At 40.8% G+C, this 18,312-nt stretch overlaps 1 protein-coding gene across 1 annotated transcript in view; it reads left to right on the top strand.

Moving 5' to 3' along the window:
* The window catches only part of LOC122404818 (small conductance calcium-activated potassium channel protein 2), a 246,231-nt gene that overhangs the window by 95,831 nt on the left and 132,088 nt on the right, over positions 1-18,312 (top strand). The window contains exon 4 of the mRNA XM_043409070.1: positions 4,083-4,292. Within this exon, the coding sequence (XP_043265005.1) occupies positions 4,083-4,292 (210 nt within the window). The remainder of the gene's footprint in view (positions 1-4,082; positions 4,293-18,312) is intronic.

Here is an 18,312-nt window from a genome sequence, read left to right as displayed (position 1 = left end):
ATATTTTGACGGGCAGAACATCTCCCCGAGAATCTCGCGTCGCAACGCCTCAAGCTCGCCGATGTTCTCGCAAATGGACCAATATACGCGATTCGACCCAAAAGATTCGATACTTAAATCAAAAGAGACAATTTTTGCTATCAATTAATCGAAATATACAGTTTGGAATGATTATATAGAGATGTCTCTGACGCTGATTCCAAAATGGCCGACGTTTGTCTAAACGATTTTTTAGTCACCAATAAACATGAATTTAAGACCAAATAGGAAATTAAACGAAGTATGAATTATGTCAGAACGCTAATAACGATTTAATGGCTTAATGACGAGGTACACTGTCAAAGGTTAGAACGAAACCTAATCTCAATTATCGCGAATGGTTGCTCGTGGATAACGTTACGGGGAACATCTTGTATTTGCAAGGCGCGTAAAAGCTGACGCAGAGAAGCTTCAACGGCTTCTAGCGGAGGAGACACCTCGATAGACTTAAGTTAACAATGGAGATTCGTGGAAAGTTACTGCGCGCATTCGAATGAATTTCTCGTTGAAACGCCTCCGCGTTCCACGGAGTTGCTCCATAAGAACAACTCTGCAGTCTTGCTGATCCGCCGTTTGCAGCGAGCTCGTCTATTAAAGTGCCCCGGGAAACATTGCGTTAGTATACTTTCTGTTATTTTCGAATCATCGAAATATAATACACGGTCAGAAATTTCTTCCGAAAACAACACTTTAAATACATTTTTCCAAGCGACGTAAGAGTATCAGTTTAGAAATTCAATGTTAAAAGCTTCGAGAGCTCTTATCGACTCGGAAATAAATTTCTTCCTGGGGATCCTCACACTTTGGTTAAATAAAATATGAATATCCAGCCTCGAAACTCAATATTAAAGCTTGAGAGCTCTCAGCGATACTACGACCGACAAGTTGTCCTCTTGTTTCGTCGTTTGTTTACGGGGCGAGCAAATAAATTAGATTATTTATACAGAGTGAATAAAAAACAATAAAAAAAGGTTCGTATAAACATACATACGTCCTATTCAATCTTGTTTTCGAGTTATGGCGAGTTTCTTCTTTGATACACCGTATTTGCTCACATTCGCAACAAATGCTCGAAATGAACTCCTTGCATCTGAACACAGGCCTGGAGAAGTTTTATCGTTGACTGTTTTACCCTTTCCATTTGTCCAAACAATGTGGAATAGGACGTATGTTTATTATTTTCGTGTGTAGAATCTAGTCCTGAGATGGGTCCCCAAAACAAAGTTCGGTCGAAACGTCGGCTCCATGAATGAAAGTTTCGCGGGGAACATTTTCTGGGGCAGCGGGACGTTATTGGAATACCGAAACATGACCGAGAATCCTAGTGAAACTGAACGTTTCGCGCAGGTCTGGATCCACTCTTTCGCGTTCTTCTTCGCCGGTGTAATTTACAAGCTTCCCGAGGAGTTTCGAAGCCTCCACGTTTGCTCAGCCGGTGCTCTCGGAGGCGCTCGAGAAAGTTTCTCCGCGGAAAATATGCACGCCTACCTCCCCCCCTCCCCCAACGCGGCAGCATCCAGGAGACAAACACAACGATTGGACGAACGCGCTCGAAACCGTGGCAAATCCTCTTAACAAATAGTCGAGGCATCGCGGAACCGGAGGCTGAGCGACGATCATTAAGCTATCTCGAGCTCGCAAGCCAATCGGCTTAGTTTACATCCAGTTGGTGGGCTAACAAGGCCCTGGATAAGATTAGAGTTTCGATCCGTTCCCGTTATCGGAGGCCGAAATTTCACCAACGATACAAATCGGCCGCCCGCGACACAGTCGCTGTCCTGTTCGTCGTTTCTTTCTCTTTCGTTTTCTCCGAATCCATCGTCAAATAGCCCGTAGACCGACGAGCGACTCCCGCGATAGGAATGATCTACCAACGACATTTCCATAGTATCATCCGCGGACGTTCTTTGGATCCCGATGAGAGTCGAGATTTCCACCTTACACGTCGCCGGATACCGCGAGCCGCGCGGAGCTTCCCATTCGATTGTTCGCCAGCACTCTCCACCCCCTGCCACCCACAACCCCCCTGGCCCCGCCCCAAAAGTAACCCCGAGAAATCTTTAGTTCTAGCCGATGCGAGTCCTTTAGTCTAGCGGTAGCGCTGAGCTAGTAGTGGTCAGCTTTAGATGATAGAGGATCCATTGAGTTTCCAACGCTTGTTCGAGTCTCCGTTCACCCGACCACCCCCTCCGTCCGAACACCCGCGATCGAAGAGTAAAGAAAGACAGGCCTAGAGAAGGATTGACGAGGGACGGAGGCGGCAATCGATCCCCAACGATCGCGCGTTCGGCACACCGTCTGCTTTCTCTATGAACGTACTCTTTTACTGTCCGTCCGGCTTTCTAGACGATGTACGACAAGGTGGTACGCTTCCGACGACCTCGAACCGCTCGTGAACTCGACGTGTGAACCTGTCGAACCGGGGCTGCGTGGAGTTTGGGAACGTACGTGCTGCTGCGATTCGGTTTGTTGGCTAAAATCCTTTATCCAGACACGGGATCACCTGCAATTTTTATTTGTTTATTTTCTTTTAGGAACACAGAACGAAACTTGCTAGGGTTCTTTTTAAATCATTAAAAAAATACAATATTTGATGCCTTCCATACTGTTTTATTTCTAATTTAACAATATTAGAAATCAATATAGGGCAACGAAACAAATAATATTATCACAATAGTTAACTGAAACTTTCGTATAGAATTTGAATAGATCATTAGGTGTCCCGTGGTACCGGACATAGCATAAGTTCAGAACGTGCCTCAAAACAGTTTCAATGTAATTTACAGCGATCCTAAGCATAGTTATAATTCAGTGCTGAAATTTTTAATAACGTACAGTCTATTTGAAAGGTGATCTCGGTGTCTGGATAATAAGATACCAAAACCTGATTATTATATTCTGTATCACCTAACTTTATGACTTAACAAGATGTTTTCAGGAGATTGCCAAGTATTTTCTAAGAAAGTTGTGCTGTTTCGTCGTGCAGCTTTTATAGGAAGTACCTGGTAATTCTAAAATAGAAGGCAACTTTTGCTTGATAAAGTTAGGCGATGCAGACTGCACACCCCTTTGAACACCACGAAGTTTTTGTTCGATGGTTGTTACGGGCTACGAGCAGTTTACTAGTAATTCGATGTCGACGGTATGAACGAATCACCCTGTATGTATGGGTAATTCGGTAGAAAAGGTACTAGCTTCGGGAGACAATAATATCAAACACATGACGATTGTGAAGCTATTCGAACCGGGAAGTTGAAAATTATAATCAATCCTTTGAGTGCTGTGGACGATTATCACGTTAAATTTTACTATTTATTATCCAATTAAATACTTCATTGAGAGAATTACATTTGCAACTTAGTTGGGTCCCGCATAATCGATCAACAGAGTTCACGCTAGCGTACGGTGTTTCGTTTGAAATCGAACACTTTGGAGTATCGGGCACTCAAAGGGTTAATATGGAATTAGTCTGAAGGCGAAGACGTTTCTATCGACGAGTCGGTTTAACAGTTTCCATTTCGAGCGAAGACCGGCGGTCTCGCCTTACAGTTATTACTTCCAAAGTTCAAGTAGTTGCAAGGATCAGTCCTACGTGACTGTAAAACGTGAGAGACAACTGTTGCCCAAGACACATTCGAAAAGGAAATACCTCCGACTTTCACGGTCCAAGTTTTTACAGCCGCCATTTCGAGTTTCCAGAGACACGTCGAAATTTCCTTTCGAAATTTCAACGTCTCGCGTACATTCGGGTGTTTAAAAATGCATTCGTGTGCATTAACGTTCGACTGAAATTTTGCATAACAAATAGTCGATATAACGTCAGAAAGGAAGGGACTCGAATAGCTTCGATTATTAGTTAAAAATTCGCGACGTCGCCTCTCGAAGCATGTACCTTCGTCTGCAGAATCCATCCCAGTGTACACACCACGTCTCTTCTCACGTAATCCATAGTTAGCCTTGTCTTTAGTCACTCGTTAAACACTGCACTTGTGCCTATGTAAAGAGTTGTGTCCAAAATAACAACGTGATAAAAACACACCCAGTTCCCCTGGTGGTGCAAATCGTCGTCGACGACAATGCCGACGACGCCGCCGCCGCCCATGGCTATGGTAGCCGGTCCAGGATCCGGTTCCGGTCCTCAGGGCGCCCAGGGGGTCGTTCTCTGTCCACGTACGCTGTCGCAGGTCCGACGATCACGGCTGCGAAGGGCCCTCACCGAGGCGACCGCCGAGACCGTCAACTACGTCAAGACGGTGGGCACGATACAAACCGTAAATTGCCTGATAATACCTTAACCATATACACACGATATATAGCATTTGCATCGTAAACACACGGACGCACGCGCGGTTATCACCCACACGAAGGTTGTGCTCCTTTGGAGTTGCCCCCTTTTTTATTTTGAGTTTTATAAGGTACAGAGAAACCTCGTTTTAACCCTTCAAGTACAATCGTTCGTATCCACAAATCGTAATTGTCGACACTTAATAGTGTATTTTTAATAGCTACACTCTCATTTCTATTCGTGCACTATTGTGGTGGCTCGCTATTGTTGAAAAGAAACTTGTTTTTCTTATGAATTTTTCTCTATTTATAGAGAGATATAATAATATTAAATAGTATACTTTTTCTCGAGCTGTAACCCATCCTGACAAATTTTATTTTTAATTTAAAAAATGGATCTAATATTAATGTTAAAAATAGGCTTCTTTTCATTTATACTGAATCACCATTATAGTGTACGAATACGAGTGTGAATAACTGTTTACTTTTTTAACATCTGTCTCCTGACGTTATTCTTTCAAAAATAACATACTTTATTATATCATTTAAGATTAAACGTCATACCTGAGGGGTTAATTTTGCGCTTAAAGAGTCAAATTGCGCCTAAACATACTTTTTGAAAATTAATTTCAAGTCTACATTCTTGTTTGATACGCGCTGTTTGTTCATATCATACAAAGTTTTGAGAAATTTTTATTCAGTTATTATATTGTACTATTTTCAGTTTAGGGGAACACCATGCACGCGTAAAAATATACTATACCTATAAAAGTTTATGTTCTAGTCGCATGGTGTTTATGACTATCCATATCAGGTTATAAGTTTCTGTGATTTATTTAAATATTTTGTCCGAAGCTTAATTTCCAAAAGAGCACAGCCACTGTAAGATGGAAACACAGATACTCGAATTTCCACATTTTTCTTTGCAAAGAATACTAAAATAGCAAAAATGAAACTACGGATCTTCGATTCTGATGAAAGTCAGCATTCTTCTCTTAGAATGGGAGGATTCAGTTTCGTTGAATTCTGATTAAAAGTCCGCATAAACGCGAGCGAGACAAATTTGAGATTAAATTTTATAAAATCGTTTCGACTCGAATTCGAGCGAATGAAAATTATAAATTTAAATTCAATTCTTTCTCGCTTTCGTTGAGGCTGAACGAAGACTTAAAATTCAAGTTAATATCGTCTGTCGAATCGTTTCAACTTCTTTGCATAGATCTCTGACCGTATCGTGGTTTTCGACCTTACTTTCTACGCTGGTGTACGCGCGATAGCGATGCAGCATGCATTTTATCGTGCGTACGCGAGATTATGTCTTCGTAGTTAGCGTCACCGACCCATAGAATACGCCTCTCACCCACTACTCACAACCACGCTATGAAGTATTGCCGCCAATCCAGCAAATTCTCTCACCAACCATGACCTGCATTCTCGAATCGTTCGATATCACGAAAAAAAATGTATCGGAAATGAAATTTCGCGTCCCGTCCGTTAAAGTTCTTTGGAAACGAGAGCCCTCGACTTCGAAAGGTAAGACAACTTTTCCGAAGCGACTTCGCTGATGAAGAAACCGCGTCGCAACGATAAGCACATCGAAACTAATCAGCTTGAAATTCTACTGTGATATTGATACGAAAGGTAATGCCAAAATATAAAATTTTATTTAGTTTTAGGAAAAGCGTTTTCAAAATTTTATCGATCTACTTGAAAAATAAGTATTTCTTTAGTAGACGATGCCAGTTTGTAATTGGAAAGGAAATGCAATTTTAAGACAGGAAGTTCAAACGTATCATGTTCTGACTATATAGCACGGTAATGTCTTCGCGAGATTACAGTTGGAAACTTTTTCTTGGGATCTTGAGTCGTTAAGTTTAGAGCACCGAAGGATGAGAAATGCCATGTGGAAAGCAGAGGAGGTATTAACTAACTTGCACGGTGAATTATTATCGTCGTAATTAAAACAGGCTCATCCATCGTGTGTCTCACAAATTTTACAGTCTCAATTTTTCAAACGAAAAAGCACGCTGATTAATGAGATTCGAACGTCTCGATCTTCATTTCTCGATCTTCATCTAAATAGAAAGTAAATATCAAATAGTATCGCAAGAAGATACAGTTATTCCTATCTGGAAATTGCATTTGTTATTCCACTTTAAATTAGCATCTTATCACAGTAGTGTGTTATAGTTAGATAGTCGAACTTTTTAATTATTTTGTCTCTTAAATCTAGTAACAGATTTTAAATATTTCCTCCTCTCAAGAATTCTTCACTTAAGAAATGATTGTAATATATACTCAAAAATTATTTTCCATGCATTTTAAATTTATGTTACAATGTCTAAAAGAAACTTGCCCACTTTTGCTTGGAAATTACACTTTTATTTTATTAGATAAGTGTTTCCAAACCCTCGGTATCAAGTCTTTCACCGACATTTTGTGGACAGCTACGTGTGCGCGATAGTAGTTCTCACCACAGGCGAGATATATGAGTAGATCTACACCTTATGGACTTTCAATCCCACTGACATACGAACCGAGATTGAAAAATTTCAAATCGTTCTAAAAAAATTATTTTTAGTTACAGCGGTCAATTGCAATCATTTTTGGTGAATAGACATACCACCGAAATCCTACGCACTTTCGAGTAAAAAATTCGAGTAGGTAGACAAATTTTTCGACAAAATTAAAAGATTTCAAATCGTTCTAAAAAAATTATTTTTGGTTGTAAAGGTCAATTGCAATCATTTTTGGTGAATAGACATACCCCCGAAATCCTACGCACTTTCGAGAAAAAAAATTCTTTACCGAAAATGCAATGTCTGACCATATTGCGAATGTTTCCCTTGAAATTTTTCGGCGAAAAAAAAAATTTGCGAAACGTTCTGAAAAAATTATTTTCAGTTGCAGGGGTCAATTACAATCGGTTTTGGTAAATAGACATATTCTCGAATTCCCACGCAGTTTCGAGAAAAAAATTCAGTAAGTGCTGGAATTTTTCGACGAAATTAAAATATTTCAAATCGTTCTGGAAAAAATATTATTAACTGTGGGGATCAATTACAATCATTTTTTATGAATAAATATACCTTCGATATCCCACTCAGTTTCGAGAAAAAAATTCCTTACCGAAAATCTAATTTGAGGCCTGAAATGGTTTCTTGAAATTTAAAACATCGTAACATCTGAACGAATTGGACGATTTTAATGTTTCAAAATGCATACGACGCGTATTTTAGTCAAGAATATGTAAAAATTCCGAAACTATTCGAAAAGTTGTTCCTTAACCCCATAAACTGAGAGAAACTCTGTTATAGTGGTCCAATTTTCAAATGTCCATAACTTCTACAATAGTCAATGGATTTCATTGAAATTTAGTCTGGAAGTGGATCTTACGGGTACCTACAAAAAGGTATTAGACAACATTTTTGTACAGCGCCGAACAAGTTTGTTATAAAGAAAAACGAATTTCTAAGAAAAATCAACAGGGGGTAGGTGCCTAAATTTTTCGGCGAAAAAAAAATTTCAAATCGTTCTAGAAAAATTATTTTCAGTTGCAAAGGTCAATTACAATCATTTTTGGAGAATAGACATACCACCGAAATCCTACGCATTTTCGAAAAAAAAATTCTTTACTGGAAGTACAATATCTGATCCTAAAAATGAAAACAATGGGTATTAATGGGGCTCTTGAACTCTAGAAAAATGGGCCCAAAAAATATATTGGATGCAAGGTCCACTCATATACCTCGTCTGTTTGCGGATTGTCATTCCACAGGCGGAACTTTAAACATTAATAACTTTTTAACGGAGCCTCAATCAACAAATTGTTATTCTTGATTTTCGTCTTATTTTGGTCTCTAGAATCTTCCATTAAATTTTTTCCCAGGGTTGACCGAACACCCTGTATTTTTGTTTGTCCGTTAAAAATCGCAACACGTATATCTCGGTTCGCGACGACACGAGAAACGAGGTTTAATATCGCGTTCTTCGCTCTCGAATTTACCGCGCGTTTTCTGGAACTGACTTAGCCCGCGTTCGTCGAATTTACGATCCGAAATTTTTATTCCAGCGAGCGCCAAAGGGTCATCGTAAAGCTCCGAGAAATAACGTGAGATTACCATTTCGCATCTTTTAGAGGCGACACCTATTCGGGTCGTTTAGTTTTCATCTTCCGTTGGCCTGGAAAAACGTGAAACTTTAATAACGAATTTCATACCTCACCATTAGATTATAAACACGTTCTCTTTAAATTAAAAATTTAATTTCTTTTTAAATCTCTGTGTGTATCTTTGAGACGTATAGCTGAATTATGCAACCAATTTTTCGCCGTCTTTGGTCTCGCGTTCGCCGGCTTCGTGTAGCTTCATTGTTATGCCTTTCGAAGAACAACTGCGGAGAAACCAAAGAGCTAAGACAGATTGTAATTCCTCGTCTCGGAGACGACGGTCTGTTACTCCCGTATGTTCGCGCTTTTCATCGTACGCTGCACGAAAACAGAGCCTCCAACGAATTCCTGGCGTTCGTTTTTGGTGGGCGAGCACGTCGCGAATTACAATGCGTCTCTTTCCGCGAACGACAGCGAAAAGCCCAGCCTCGAAGTTCGTTTTTGTTCGTGGACAGCCTCGACGTTAAATTTATCCTCGCGCAACGCCGGATCCCGTCCCGCGGCGTCTCGGGAGAAAGTTCGGTACAAAGCAGTCATTGTTCGTCGATTTCTTCGTTTTTTCCTCGCGGAATTATTACCGTCGATATTAAGGGAGCAGCGTCGCTGGTATTCCGCCGATGCCTCGGATAATTGAACGCGTTACGGATGCTCCCCGGCGACCGGAAGTCTTGCACAAACTCGACGGAATCTTGGCATAGTTCGCGTCGAAAACGAACGGCTGGCAAATTTTCGAACAAAATTTTCTTGCGAACCGAATACCGCGTCGAAACCGTGCAATATCCCCGCGGGACGAAAAATTCGTTCCGGTATTTGTTTTCGCGACCTTACACGTTTACTCGAGGATCAATTTTTCTAATTCCACGGTGGAAAATGTGTTCGAACGAACAACACCCGGAACGTCGAGTTTCCAGCCGGTTTAGAAGAGATTTCCATCGCAGAAAATGATACGAATGCACAGATAGCCTGTTATCGGATACACCCCGTTCAAATAACAGGATTTTCGAGTGCCGGTTCGCTGGCACAATGAATAAACACGACGCGATTACGCGCGACGGTGGCTGTCGACGGGGTCGCGGCGGGGCTCGCAAAGGATCAAATTATGTCGGAGACATTAAATCCTCGAAATTGATCGATTGATCGTATTAATTCGCGTGTTCTCGGCTGTAATTAATATTCAACGTTCGAGCCGTGCTCGTGTATCAAAGTCACTCGACTACGGGCATTCGTTGCGTCGGCCGTCCTTCGTCCGCCATCACGGTTTCCGGTCTTCTCGAACGAAGCGGCTATTAGAGACCGTCGTGCTCGCCCCGTAAAACGACGAAACACCGCCTAAACGGAACGAGCCTCGAGATAAGAGCATTACGACTGTCCGTTGGCGAACTGCCGTTCTGAAAACACTGTTATCCAGCAATTAACACTCGGATCCATCCTGGGCGTCTGGATCCTAATGGACGCGATTTAATGGCGCAGTTAATTCTGATGGACGATCCCCTGAATTCCCTGAACGAACGTCTCGCGTTCTTTCGGTAACTTTCAAAAATTCGAGACCGTTTTCAAAGATTAGATTTTGATATGCTTTGATATATACTTTAGGGGTCCTCAACACCGAATTTGATGATTGAAAATAAGATTCTTGTTGGAAATGGAGTTCTTTATAAAAATTGTATTTTGCTCTAAATCTGTCGAGCATTGCAACCAAAATGAATTGTTTTCTCATTTGTTACAAGGAGTATTCATTTTTAGTGCATTTTTATAAATTGATATGATCGAAGGGTAATTCCTCAACTCCGAATTTGATGATTGTAAAATATGCTATGAAACTTAAGATTCTGAACAACTTAGCATGGCACGGCCTTAGTTTCCGAGATATTCTAAATAATAACCGCTCGAAACAATCTTCGATCTTGTTGAAAATGGAGTTGTTTATAAAAATTGTATTTTGCTCTAAATCTATCGAGGATTGCAAACAAAATGGATTGTTTTCTCATTTGTTACAACGAGTATTCATTTTTAGTATAATATAATTAAGGGACGATAAGACCCTATAGAATTTTATATATTTATGTAAATATTAATATTTTAAATTAATATTTATATAAATATATTTTATTGGGAGGATATTTAAATTTATTAAACTTTAAAATTAATAAATCAATAATTATTGTTTAATTTAAATGAATTTTAGTAAAAATTAATAGATAAATTACCTTAGGGATAACAGTGTAATATCTTTGGAAAGATCAAATTTATAAAGATGATTGCTACCTCGATGTTGAATTAAGATAAATTTTAAATGCAGTAGTTAGAGGATTGCAAACAAAATGGCCTGTTTTCTCATTTGTTACAACGAGTATTCACCTTTAGTGCATATTTATAAATTTGTACGATTATTGTAGTAATTCGCAAAGAAATAGAAATGGAAATGGAAATTAGTTAGAATCCAACAGGTACAGATTGGTTTCTTTTCTCAATAATCACCAGGGACAATTGCAAAGACGAGGGTCTCGATTTGTGCTCGCGACGATCGCGCGAACGCGTAACCGCGGAGAATTAATCGCGTTTTGTCGCGCGAAGTGTCTGCTCGCTCATCGAGCAAAACGCGACATGAACAAAGAGACCGGGGAGCCCTTTGTCCCGGCATTTTGGAAATTAATGACAAACGAAGCGTCCGGGAACGCGTTGCCGCGACGGGAAAATTTGGTTTTGATAAATTGGCGCGCCGGAAATTATAGGACGCTGAAAATCGATTTTTGTAGTGCGTGCAATGGCGTGAAATTCTCTCTTGACCGTGAGATCTTGTTAGAAACCTTACTGGAAGGTGTAAAAATTTTGGAAAGATCTGTAGTAGAAATTTCTAATACGAAGCTAGTCTTAATGCGTTTGGTGAACAGCGTAGGAAGTTTCGTTTAATTTCTAACGATAGATAAATTTCCTCTGCTTTTCAATTAACTCATAGCGCGATAGAAAGGCTATAACACATATTGGCCCACTTAAAAGACCGTATCTCCATGATCCCAATTAATCAGTCCACGCAATTCATTACGTCTAGTTACCTAAACAACGATTAACGGATCGATTAATTACATTCAGACAGCATTCGCGATTAGTTTAAATGGAAATTCCGTGTCCCTCCCAGTCGATTACGTTTTACGGTGAATAACGCCCGACCGTATTTGTTTAGATTTATTTCTCCCTCGAGTGTTATAATTAAAGTAAACGTATCAAATTTGAATCCTACTATTTTTTCCTTTCTCGATAAATTACATCTCAAACGTATAATATCAATCTTAAATAAACATTTTGTTTCCCGAAACGTTGGATACAAATTTTCTTTTTGTTCAAATTATTCAACAATGGTTCATTACTTTTCACTGTTATCGTAAAATATTAAGTTTCTTGCGTTGCTGGTTGGAACAATATACTACGGATTTGAGAGCGAGGAACTGGGTGTTGCGTGTTCATTTTTCAAAATTATTAAATGCTCCTTCTATGGAAGGTTGCATTCCGGTCGACCGAGGCTAAAAATAACGTATCCTCCATTTGTTCCGGCGATGAATACACAGATGCTAGCTGTACGAGATCTCACGCTACCGTATCGAAAATTACAACCTTCGTATTTGAATTTTGACCACGTTTTCCAGCTTTCCGACCACCGTGGGAGGAATTCCCTACCATTCGAGATCCACATCTACGCCCTCGTCCATACGCACCCACGCCCCAAAGCCCCACAGATATAGATCATTAGGCTTACCATAGGTTAATGGCCTAAAGCCCTCACCTTCCCAAATAATGTTCGTTAAACACTCGTGGCGCGAAATTATTTACAAAATCGTCCCGACAGAAGAATTTCGAGAAATTTGAAAATTTCTTTACAGTCCTGCCGATTATGATTCGTTGACACTATCCTACGATTCTTATTTACTTTTTAATTTTAATTTCGTCACGATTACCGAAGCCCTTCTGTTATCGCCAGTTCTCTTGCCAAACTCGAAGCTCGCGATTAGCCGTCGAACGGCGAGGTTCGATTAACGACAAGTTTCCCCGGTAGTTCTGTCGTCCAATTACAATAACACACCGCAAGAACCCGTATCTACCAACTTGAGTAGCCACTAGCTGTCCCGCGCAGCGATCCGTGCCAGCGAAATTGCTTCCCGATAAAATCTGCGCCCTGTCTATTACCGAAATTGCCACGGGCGTGTACAATAAACGCGCTCGGATGATGCATTAGAGCGTCCCGGTAATATACCGCGGCTCATTATAATTTCGTGCAAACTAACGCCGGGTTCGTGTACGACGGTACGCGCTCCTCGCACTCCGTTAATGGAAACTCGAGGCACCGAGACACTGTGTTTCGTCGTCGCGCGAACAAGGGGCCACTTTGACGTCTAATTTTACGCTGGACAAATTTTCCGGAACGGTTCCCGTCGTCGGTAAGCGCGAACAGGACGCTTTAAAGCGCGGAGAAAAATGAAACGTCGCACGCCGTTAGCGGAAAGGGTTCCGGGGCTTTTAAGGACCGAGTCGAGTCGAGGATAACTTTCGGATACGGCCAGCAATTTTCGGATATCATTTCGTGATAATCTTTCTTCTCGACGATAATTTATTGGAGAAAATTCAGCTATTTCACCGATTCTTTTAGAAATTTCGAGGCTGGAAAAACAATCTCGTAATCTTCTAATTTGCGAGCCATTTTTTGTAAATCGATGGACTTCTGTCCGTGAATAAATAAATATAGGCACGTGTGTACTCTTGTCGAGCTTAGAAATGAAATTTTAAGATTTTATAGGAATATTAACGTTCTTTTTTACAAACAGGCAGTGAAAATATAATTAAATGGTAAATAAACTTTATTGTGCATTACTGCAATGTAATATAGCAAGTTATAATGTTGGATATATGTAAATACGTTGATTTTTCTTTGATCTGTATCACTTATAAACCACAGGTCGAAAATAGCTCTATTTGCGGACATAAATAAATAGTTATAAAAATTTAAGGGGCAAATGCGAGCTGATTCTTGTCTGATCTTTTGCAAGATACATCCACAATGATTTCCAACCAAAATTATGGAGGAATTTAGAAAAGTCTGATCAAAGTTAGGCTTCAAACTGTTAATGGAATTTAAAGGAAAATTCAAATTAAACAATATGATCCATTGAAAATAACAAAATAATACGACACGCTTCAACTAAAATTTCAAGACGGTCGAGTTTCCTCTCTTAAAACATTTGACATCTGTTCGTTCGTTTTTGCCGATAAGCAAGTTGATTTTTTGTACTCTCGTCCCTCTTCGACGCAGAGAAATGCTCGAAGGAGCGGAATTTGTTAGCACCGGCGGAAGTATTTTTGCAAAATTGGAGTAATTTCGAGTCCCGCGTTGTACGAGTCATTTTCCTCGTCGCGACGAATCTTTGTATCGTGAAATTTCACCGCGTCCAACCCGACCTGACTCCTCTGTTCGGTGCAGCGGATCCACGACCGGGCTCTCCGCGTCTTTCTTCCCGCGTGTTCTTTCTTGCTTTCTTAATCTCTCGGCCCCGGAGACCGTCGTTCATTTTTTCGCGTCGCGACGCCGCAGTTGCCTCGCGATTATTATCTGCGAGAACGACGCCGCGACGACAAAAGGCTCGTGGAAAACGGTCTCTCCGAGTCACGGGCCAACGGAAGCTCCGAAGACTATGGAGGTCTAAGAGACTGTTTCTCGCTCGCCTGACCTCTCCGTAGGCTAAAAAATTCTTTTCTCTCTCCTCAGAAGCTCGCCATCTTGGCGCAGAGATTTCCAAAGCCTCAAATTTTGACATCGTCGAACATACACGGGTGATTTATAAATTCAACATTGAGAATATTGTAGCTCAATCGTAAATTAGATACTTGTATTAGGAAGAGGATTATTCAAGCAACAATTTATTTTAAACAAAAGTGTGGTGCATCTATAAGTAAATATTTGTAATTTCATTGATCGAGTTCTTGTCTGAATTTTTCAAACGTGTGGTAGTAATAGTTGCGTTGCGAGGTTCGTTTCTCGCCTGAAATGATGAACAGTGAATAGTAATAAATTGAATCGATGTAATTAGAATTTGAAAGGGCTGCTTTTTGCTGGATCAAATGCTCCGAAAGTACCGTCCTAAAAGCATCGAATCGGCGTTTAAAAAATGATTATCGAATATTCCAATTCTAAGGACACGGCCCTTTCATGGCCCATAAAGGTTCGAAAATGTTTACGCTGTAAAAGCATATTCGATTTCATACTTGCGCCGTTATGGATAATGCATCTATAATGCGTTTAAATGTAACGTAAATTTTACGTCGTATCTGTTACACGTATAATGGTCGAATTTTATTTTTTTTAATATTCACCATTAGCTACCATAGATCAATTCAAACTTCATTTACAACACGAATTGAATTTAGGAAATACAACGAATGAAATTTAATGTACAGGTATTTATAAAATTGCAATTGATTTCTAACAAAAAATTGTAAAATAAACATTTATTTCCCCATTATACATTTCTTCAAATATCTATCGTTTCGATTTCTCTGGTACAAATGAATACACGATAATCGTCGGTAGTTCTGCCGTTGACAAAGACTCTTGAAGTGCAAGGAATTAAGTCCGATCGCGTATTAGGATCGTTTCCAGTTGTCACGTTTTATTCTTGCGTTCTCGATGCGACTCGAGTACGTGCAATGTCGCGGAAAATTGAGCGTGGCGAATATTTCCAATCGTTTCAGGAAAGGGCGACATTCATGAATGGAAACGACGGGTAAGGAAAGCAGCCCGACTAAGGGGAATCGTTAGTCGTTTCGCGAAAAGCGATAGAAAGTGGACGTTATTATCGTATCGGGTATTCGCGTCGTTGTTTCCCCCGTGATACGAAGTCGAGTTGCGTCTGACACGGCGCCTGATATACTACTGGCTGACCGGAAAATACAGCATCCACTGCATTCTGACGCGCGTACCACGTGCCAGGGCAACGTAAGCGCGCATCGATCATGCCCGCCTGCTTTTGGCAGAATTTCATTTCTACGGTCGATTATTTTGAAAATCATCTTCGGTCATCGAGGAGTTTTATCAAGTGGTCGACAAAGAATCAAACTCTCGACTATCCGGATTGTCCCAATCGTATCAGTATCGTATTATTTGCACCTAATTGGGAGACACTGACAATGAGACCAACGTGGGTAACTATTGGGAACATTAATACGAGTAGAAATAACGAGCAATGGTCAAACGTGCTCGATAAATATTCAAAGTCGATAAAGTTCCCCGTAATTATAATTTAGTTTCTCGTGAATATTTATGAACCTATATTATTTATTTTCCTTATGTGTTGTTTATGAAATGAAATAACGAACGCGAGGCGAGAGTCTCGATTTAACAATTTTCGGTGAAAATATTTCCCGCGATATATTTCTATGCGAAAGAAATGGGTAAAAAAATGGTGAAAATAATTCGCAGCGAATTCGCGGGAGAACGGAGCCGGAGCGCGTGGTGTTTGCTCGCGGAAAGCACGGGCGTATCGGACAAAACGCGTCGAAGATTAAAAATTAACGGCCCGTGCGCGATCGTTGTTCAAAGTACACACAATACGTCGTCGTTTGCTGAATACCGACGGTTATGGAGGCACGATGCTGACTGGGCCGCGAGTATTACGTCGACTGCATCACGTTCCATTACATGCACGCCCCGGGAAATAGTGGTCCAGATGTACGCTGCATTCCGAGGCGTACGTGACACTTGTAGTTAAAATACAACGCCGCGCATAAATCGAATAAATCTCCCTTGTTCGTTGAACGCGCGTGCTCGTTTTTAATGGCGGATTTAAAGCTCTTATTGCCAGAGCGCGAGAACACGCCGCGATACAGGCACGGGAACGCGTGTACCGACTTTTTACGCCACCCACTTCTCGCGTTAGAAATTGCCTCGACGTTTCGCCGTTCGTTGATTCGATTCGAAGGAAATTTTTGCAATCGGATCACGACGATTTTAAACGGCATCGTTCGTTCGATAAACGAAGAGACTATTGTTTTAATCCGATTTAATCAACCGTTTTTCCATTCTTTCTGTGCTGTACAAATTCAAATGTGATACTTGTGCAGCACCGGGACTCGAACACGGTAGATTGAAATTGGAATAATGGACTATGTCTGTACTGAAACGTGTGATAAGCTTAAGTTGCTTTCATTTTACTGTACCGTTATTAAATATCAAATACACTTTATAATAAAGTATTATTAAATTTGTCTTGCTCTGGAAATATCAAATAAAATCTTGACGAAACTGTAATAATAATTTTTGTGATTAATGAAATTATTCTGGCTCTAGTAGACCCTCGACGCCTGCTAAACCGAAGGCACAAAGTTGCACGAAATTAACGAGGCGTTCTAACTCCGCTTCAACGGGAGATTGTTGCTCCGAGGCTCGTAAATTTAGCAACAATTAACAATGGAATTCGAAATTGACAAACTGCTAGCCACACGCTACCCACCTGCGATCGATAACGCCGTGTATCGCCGTGCAACACGTGCCATACCAGAAAGCCTCGACGGTCCGATGTCGCCGTCCGACCAAACGCTGATTTATCTCCTGACCGTAGTTTTCTTTTTCTCGCTACATTGGAAATTATAATCTGGCGCCCTCGAGGGGATATATTAGAGCTTGGTCAAAATCTAGGGGACCCCAGCGGTGTTCACTCTAGCGATCGAGACCCGTAACATCCATCAAAGTTAACGCGCCATACGTTATCGTCTGACCAGAAACGACGCTATTCACTTCTCTCCGAGTCCGGTGTCGCGTCCTAAGTACACAGGGCTTCTAACTTTATTCTTTCGACGGGTTTAGCACCGAGAGGCGATAAAACATTACCCACCCACACGCTCGATCATTTTTAAACACACTTTTATTCTCTATAAACAAATTTTTATTAACCCTTTGAGCGTTAAAATTAAAATTTCCTTCTTAATTTGTTTCCGTAGAGAATAAACGTTCTGTTGTACCAGGCTTTTAAAAGCACAAAGGGAGACCCTCGAACTACGCGAAAATATTTCTCTTAGTCCATTTTTGTATCACGTTTTATTACGATAAAAAATTGAAAAGGAAACTTTAATTTTAACAGCTATTGTACGAGAATCCTTAATTGCAAGCAATTTTTAAATCGTTTAGTAATTGATTCGAATTTGCTTTATTGGAAATTTGAGAATGTCTTCCATAAATTGGGAAAATTGATGGATTTAATTTCCTTATGAATTTTGTATCAATCGGGACTCGATTAAAACGTAAAACCGGCGTCCGACGAATCCGCTCGTCGAAAGGCTCGGCTTTAAATCCGTGAAATTATTAAACGGATGCTTTTCAAAGTCGCGTTCCGCGCACCCTTAAATACCGGGTAGGCGGGTTGATCGATGAGAATTCAACAAAGTGGCCGGTATACGCGCCGTGAAATATTCAACGACGGAATCGATGGGGGAGATCGCGACGTTACCGGTTCGCCAGCCTCGCTCGTGAAATCGAACCGTGACGTTTTGCTTCGCGGCCGGAGTTATTATTCAGAGGCATCGATTTCAGCGCGGGGCCCGCGAAAATCGTGAAATGGTCGCCGTACGCGCGTTACGTAATCGCCGTTCCCAACTTCGACGCCCTCGGTTCTCGATGGAAAGTTTGAAACCGTTTGAGACCTCGCGTTTGCGTAACCCTGGATCTTGATCAGTATGGCAAGAGAAACATTGCCACCCTCGGAACTGTACTGGTTAATACAAGAATAATGGAAGGGTTCTTTCTAGAGATGTATTTGGTTTGTGCAGTCTTCGGTTTGATCAAA

Source organism: Colletes gigas, unplaced genomic scaffold, assembly GCF_013123115.1.
Source record: "Colletes gigas isolate AHSC1104 unplaced genomic scaffold, ASM1312311v1 Colletes_gigas_Sc00003, whole genome shotgun sequence".
Classification (NCBI taxonomy): domain Eukaryota; kingdom Metazoa; phylum Arthropoda; class Insecta; order Hymenoptera; family Colletidae; genus Colletes; species Colletes gigas.
The sequence above is the reverse complement of the archived record's forward strand: the minus strand, read 5'-3'. Positions and strand labels throughout refer to the sequence as shown.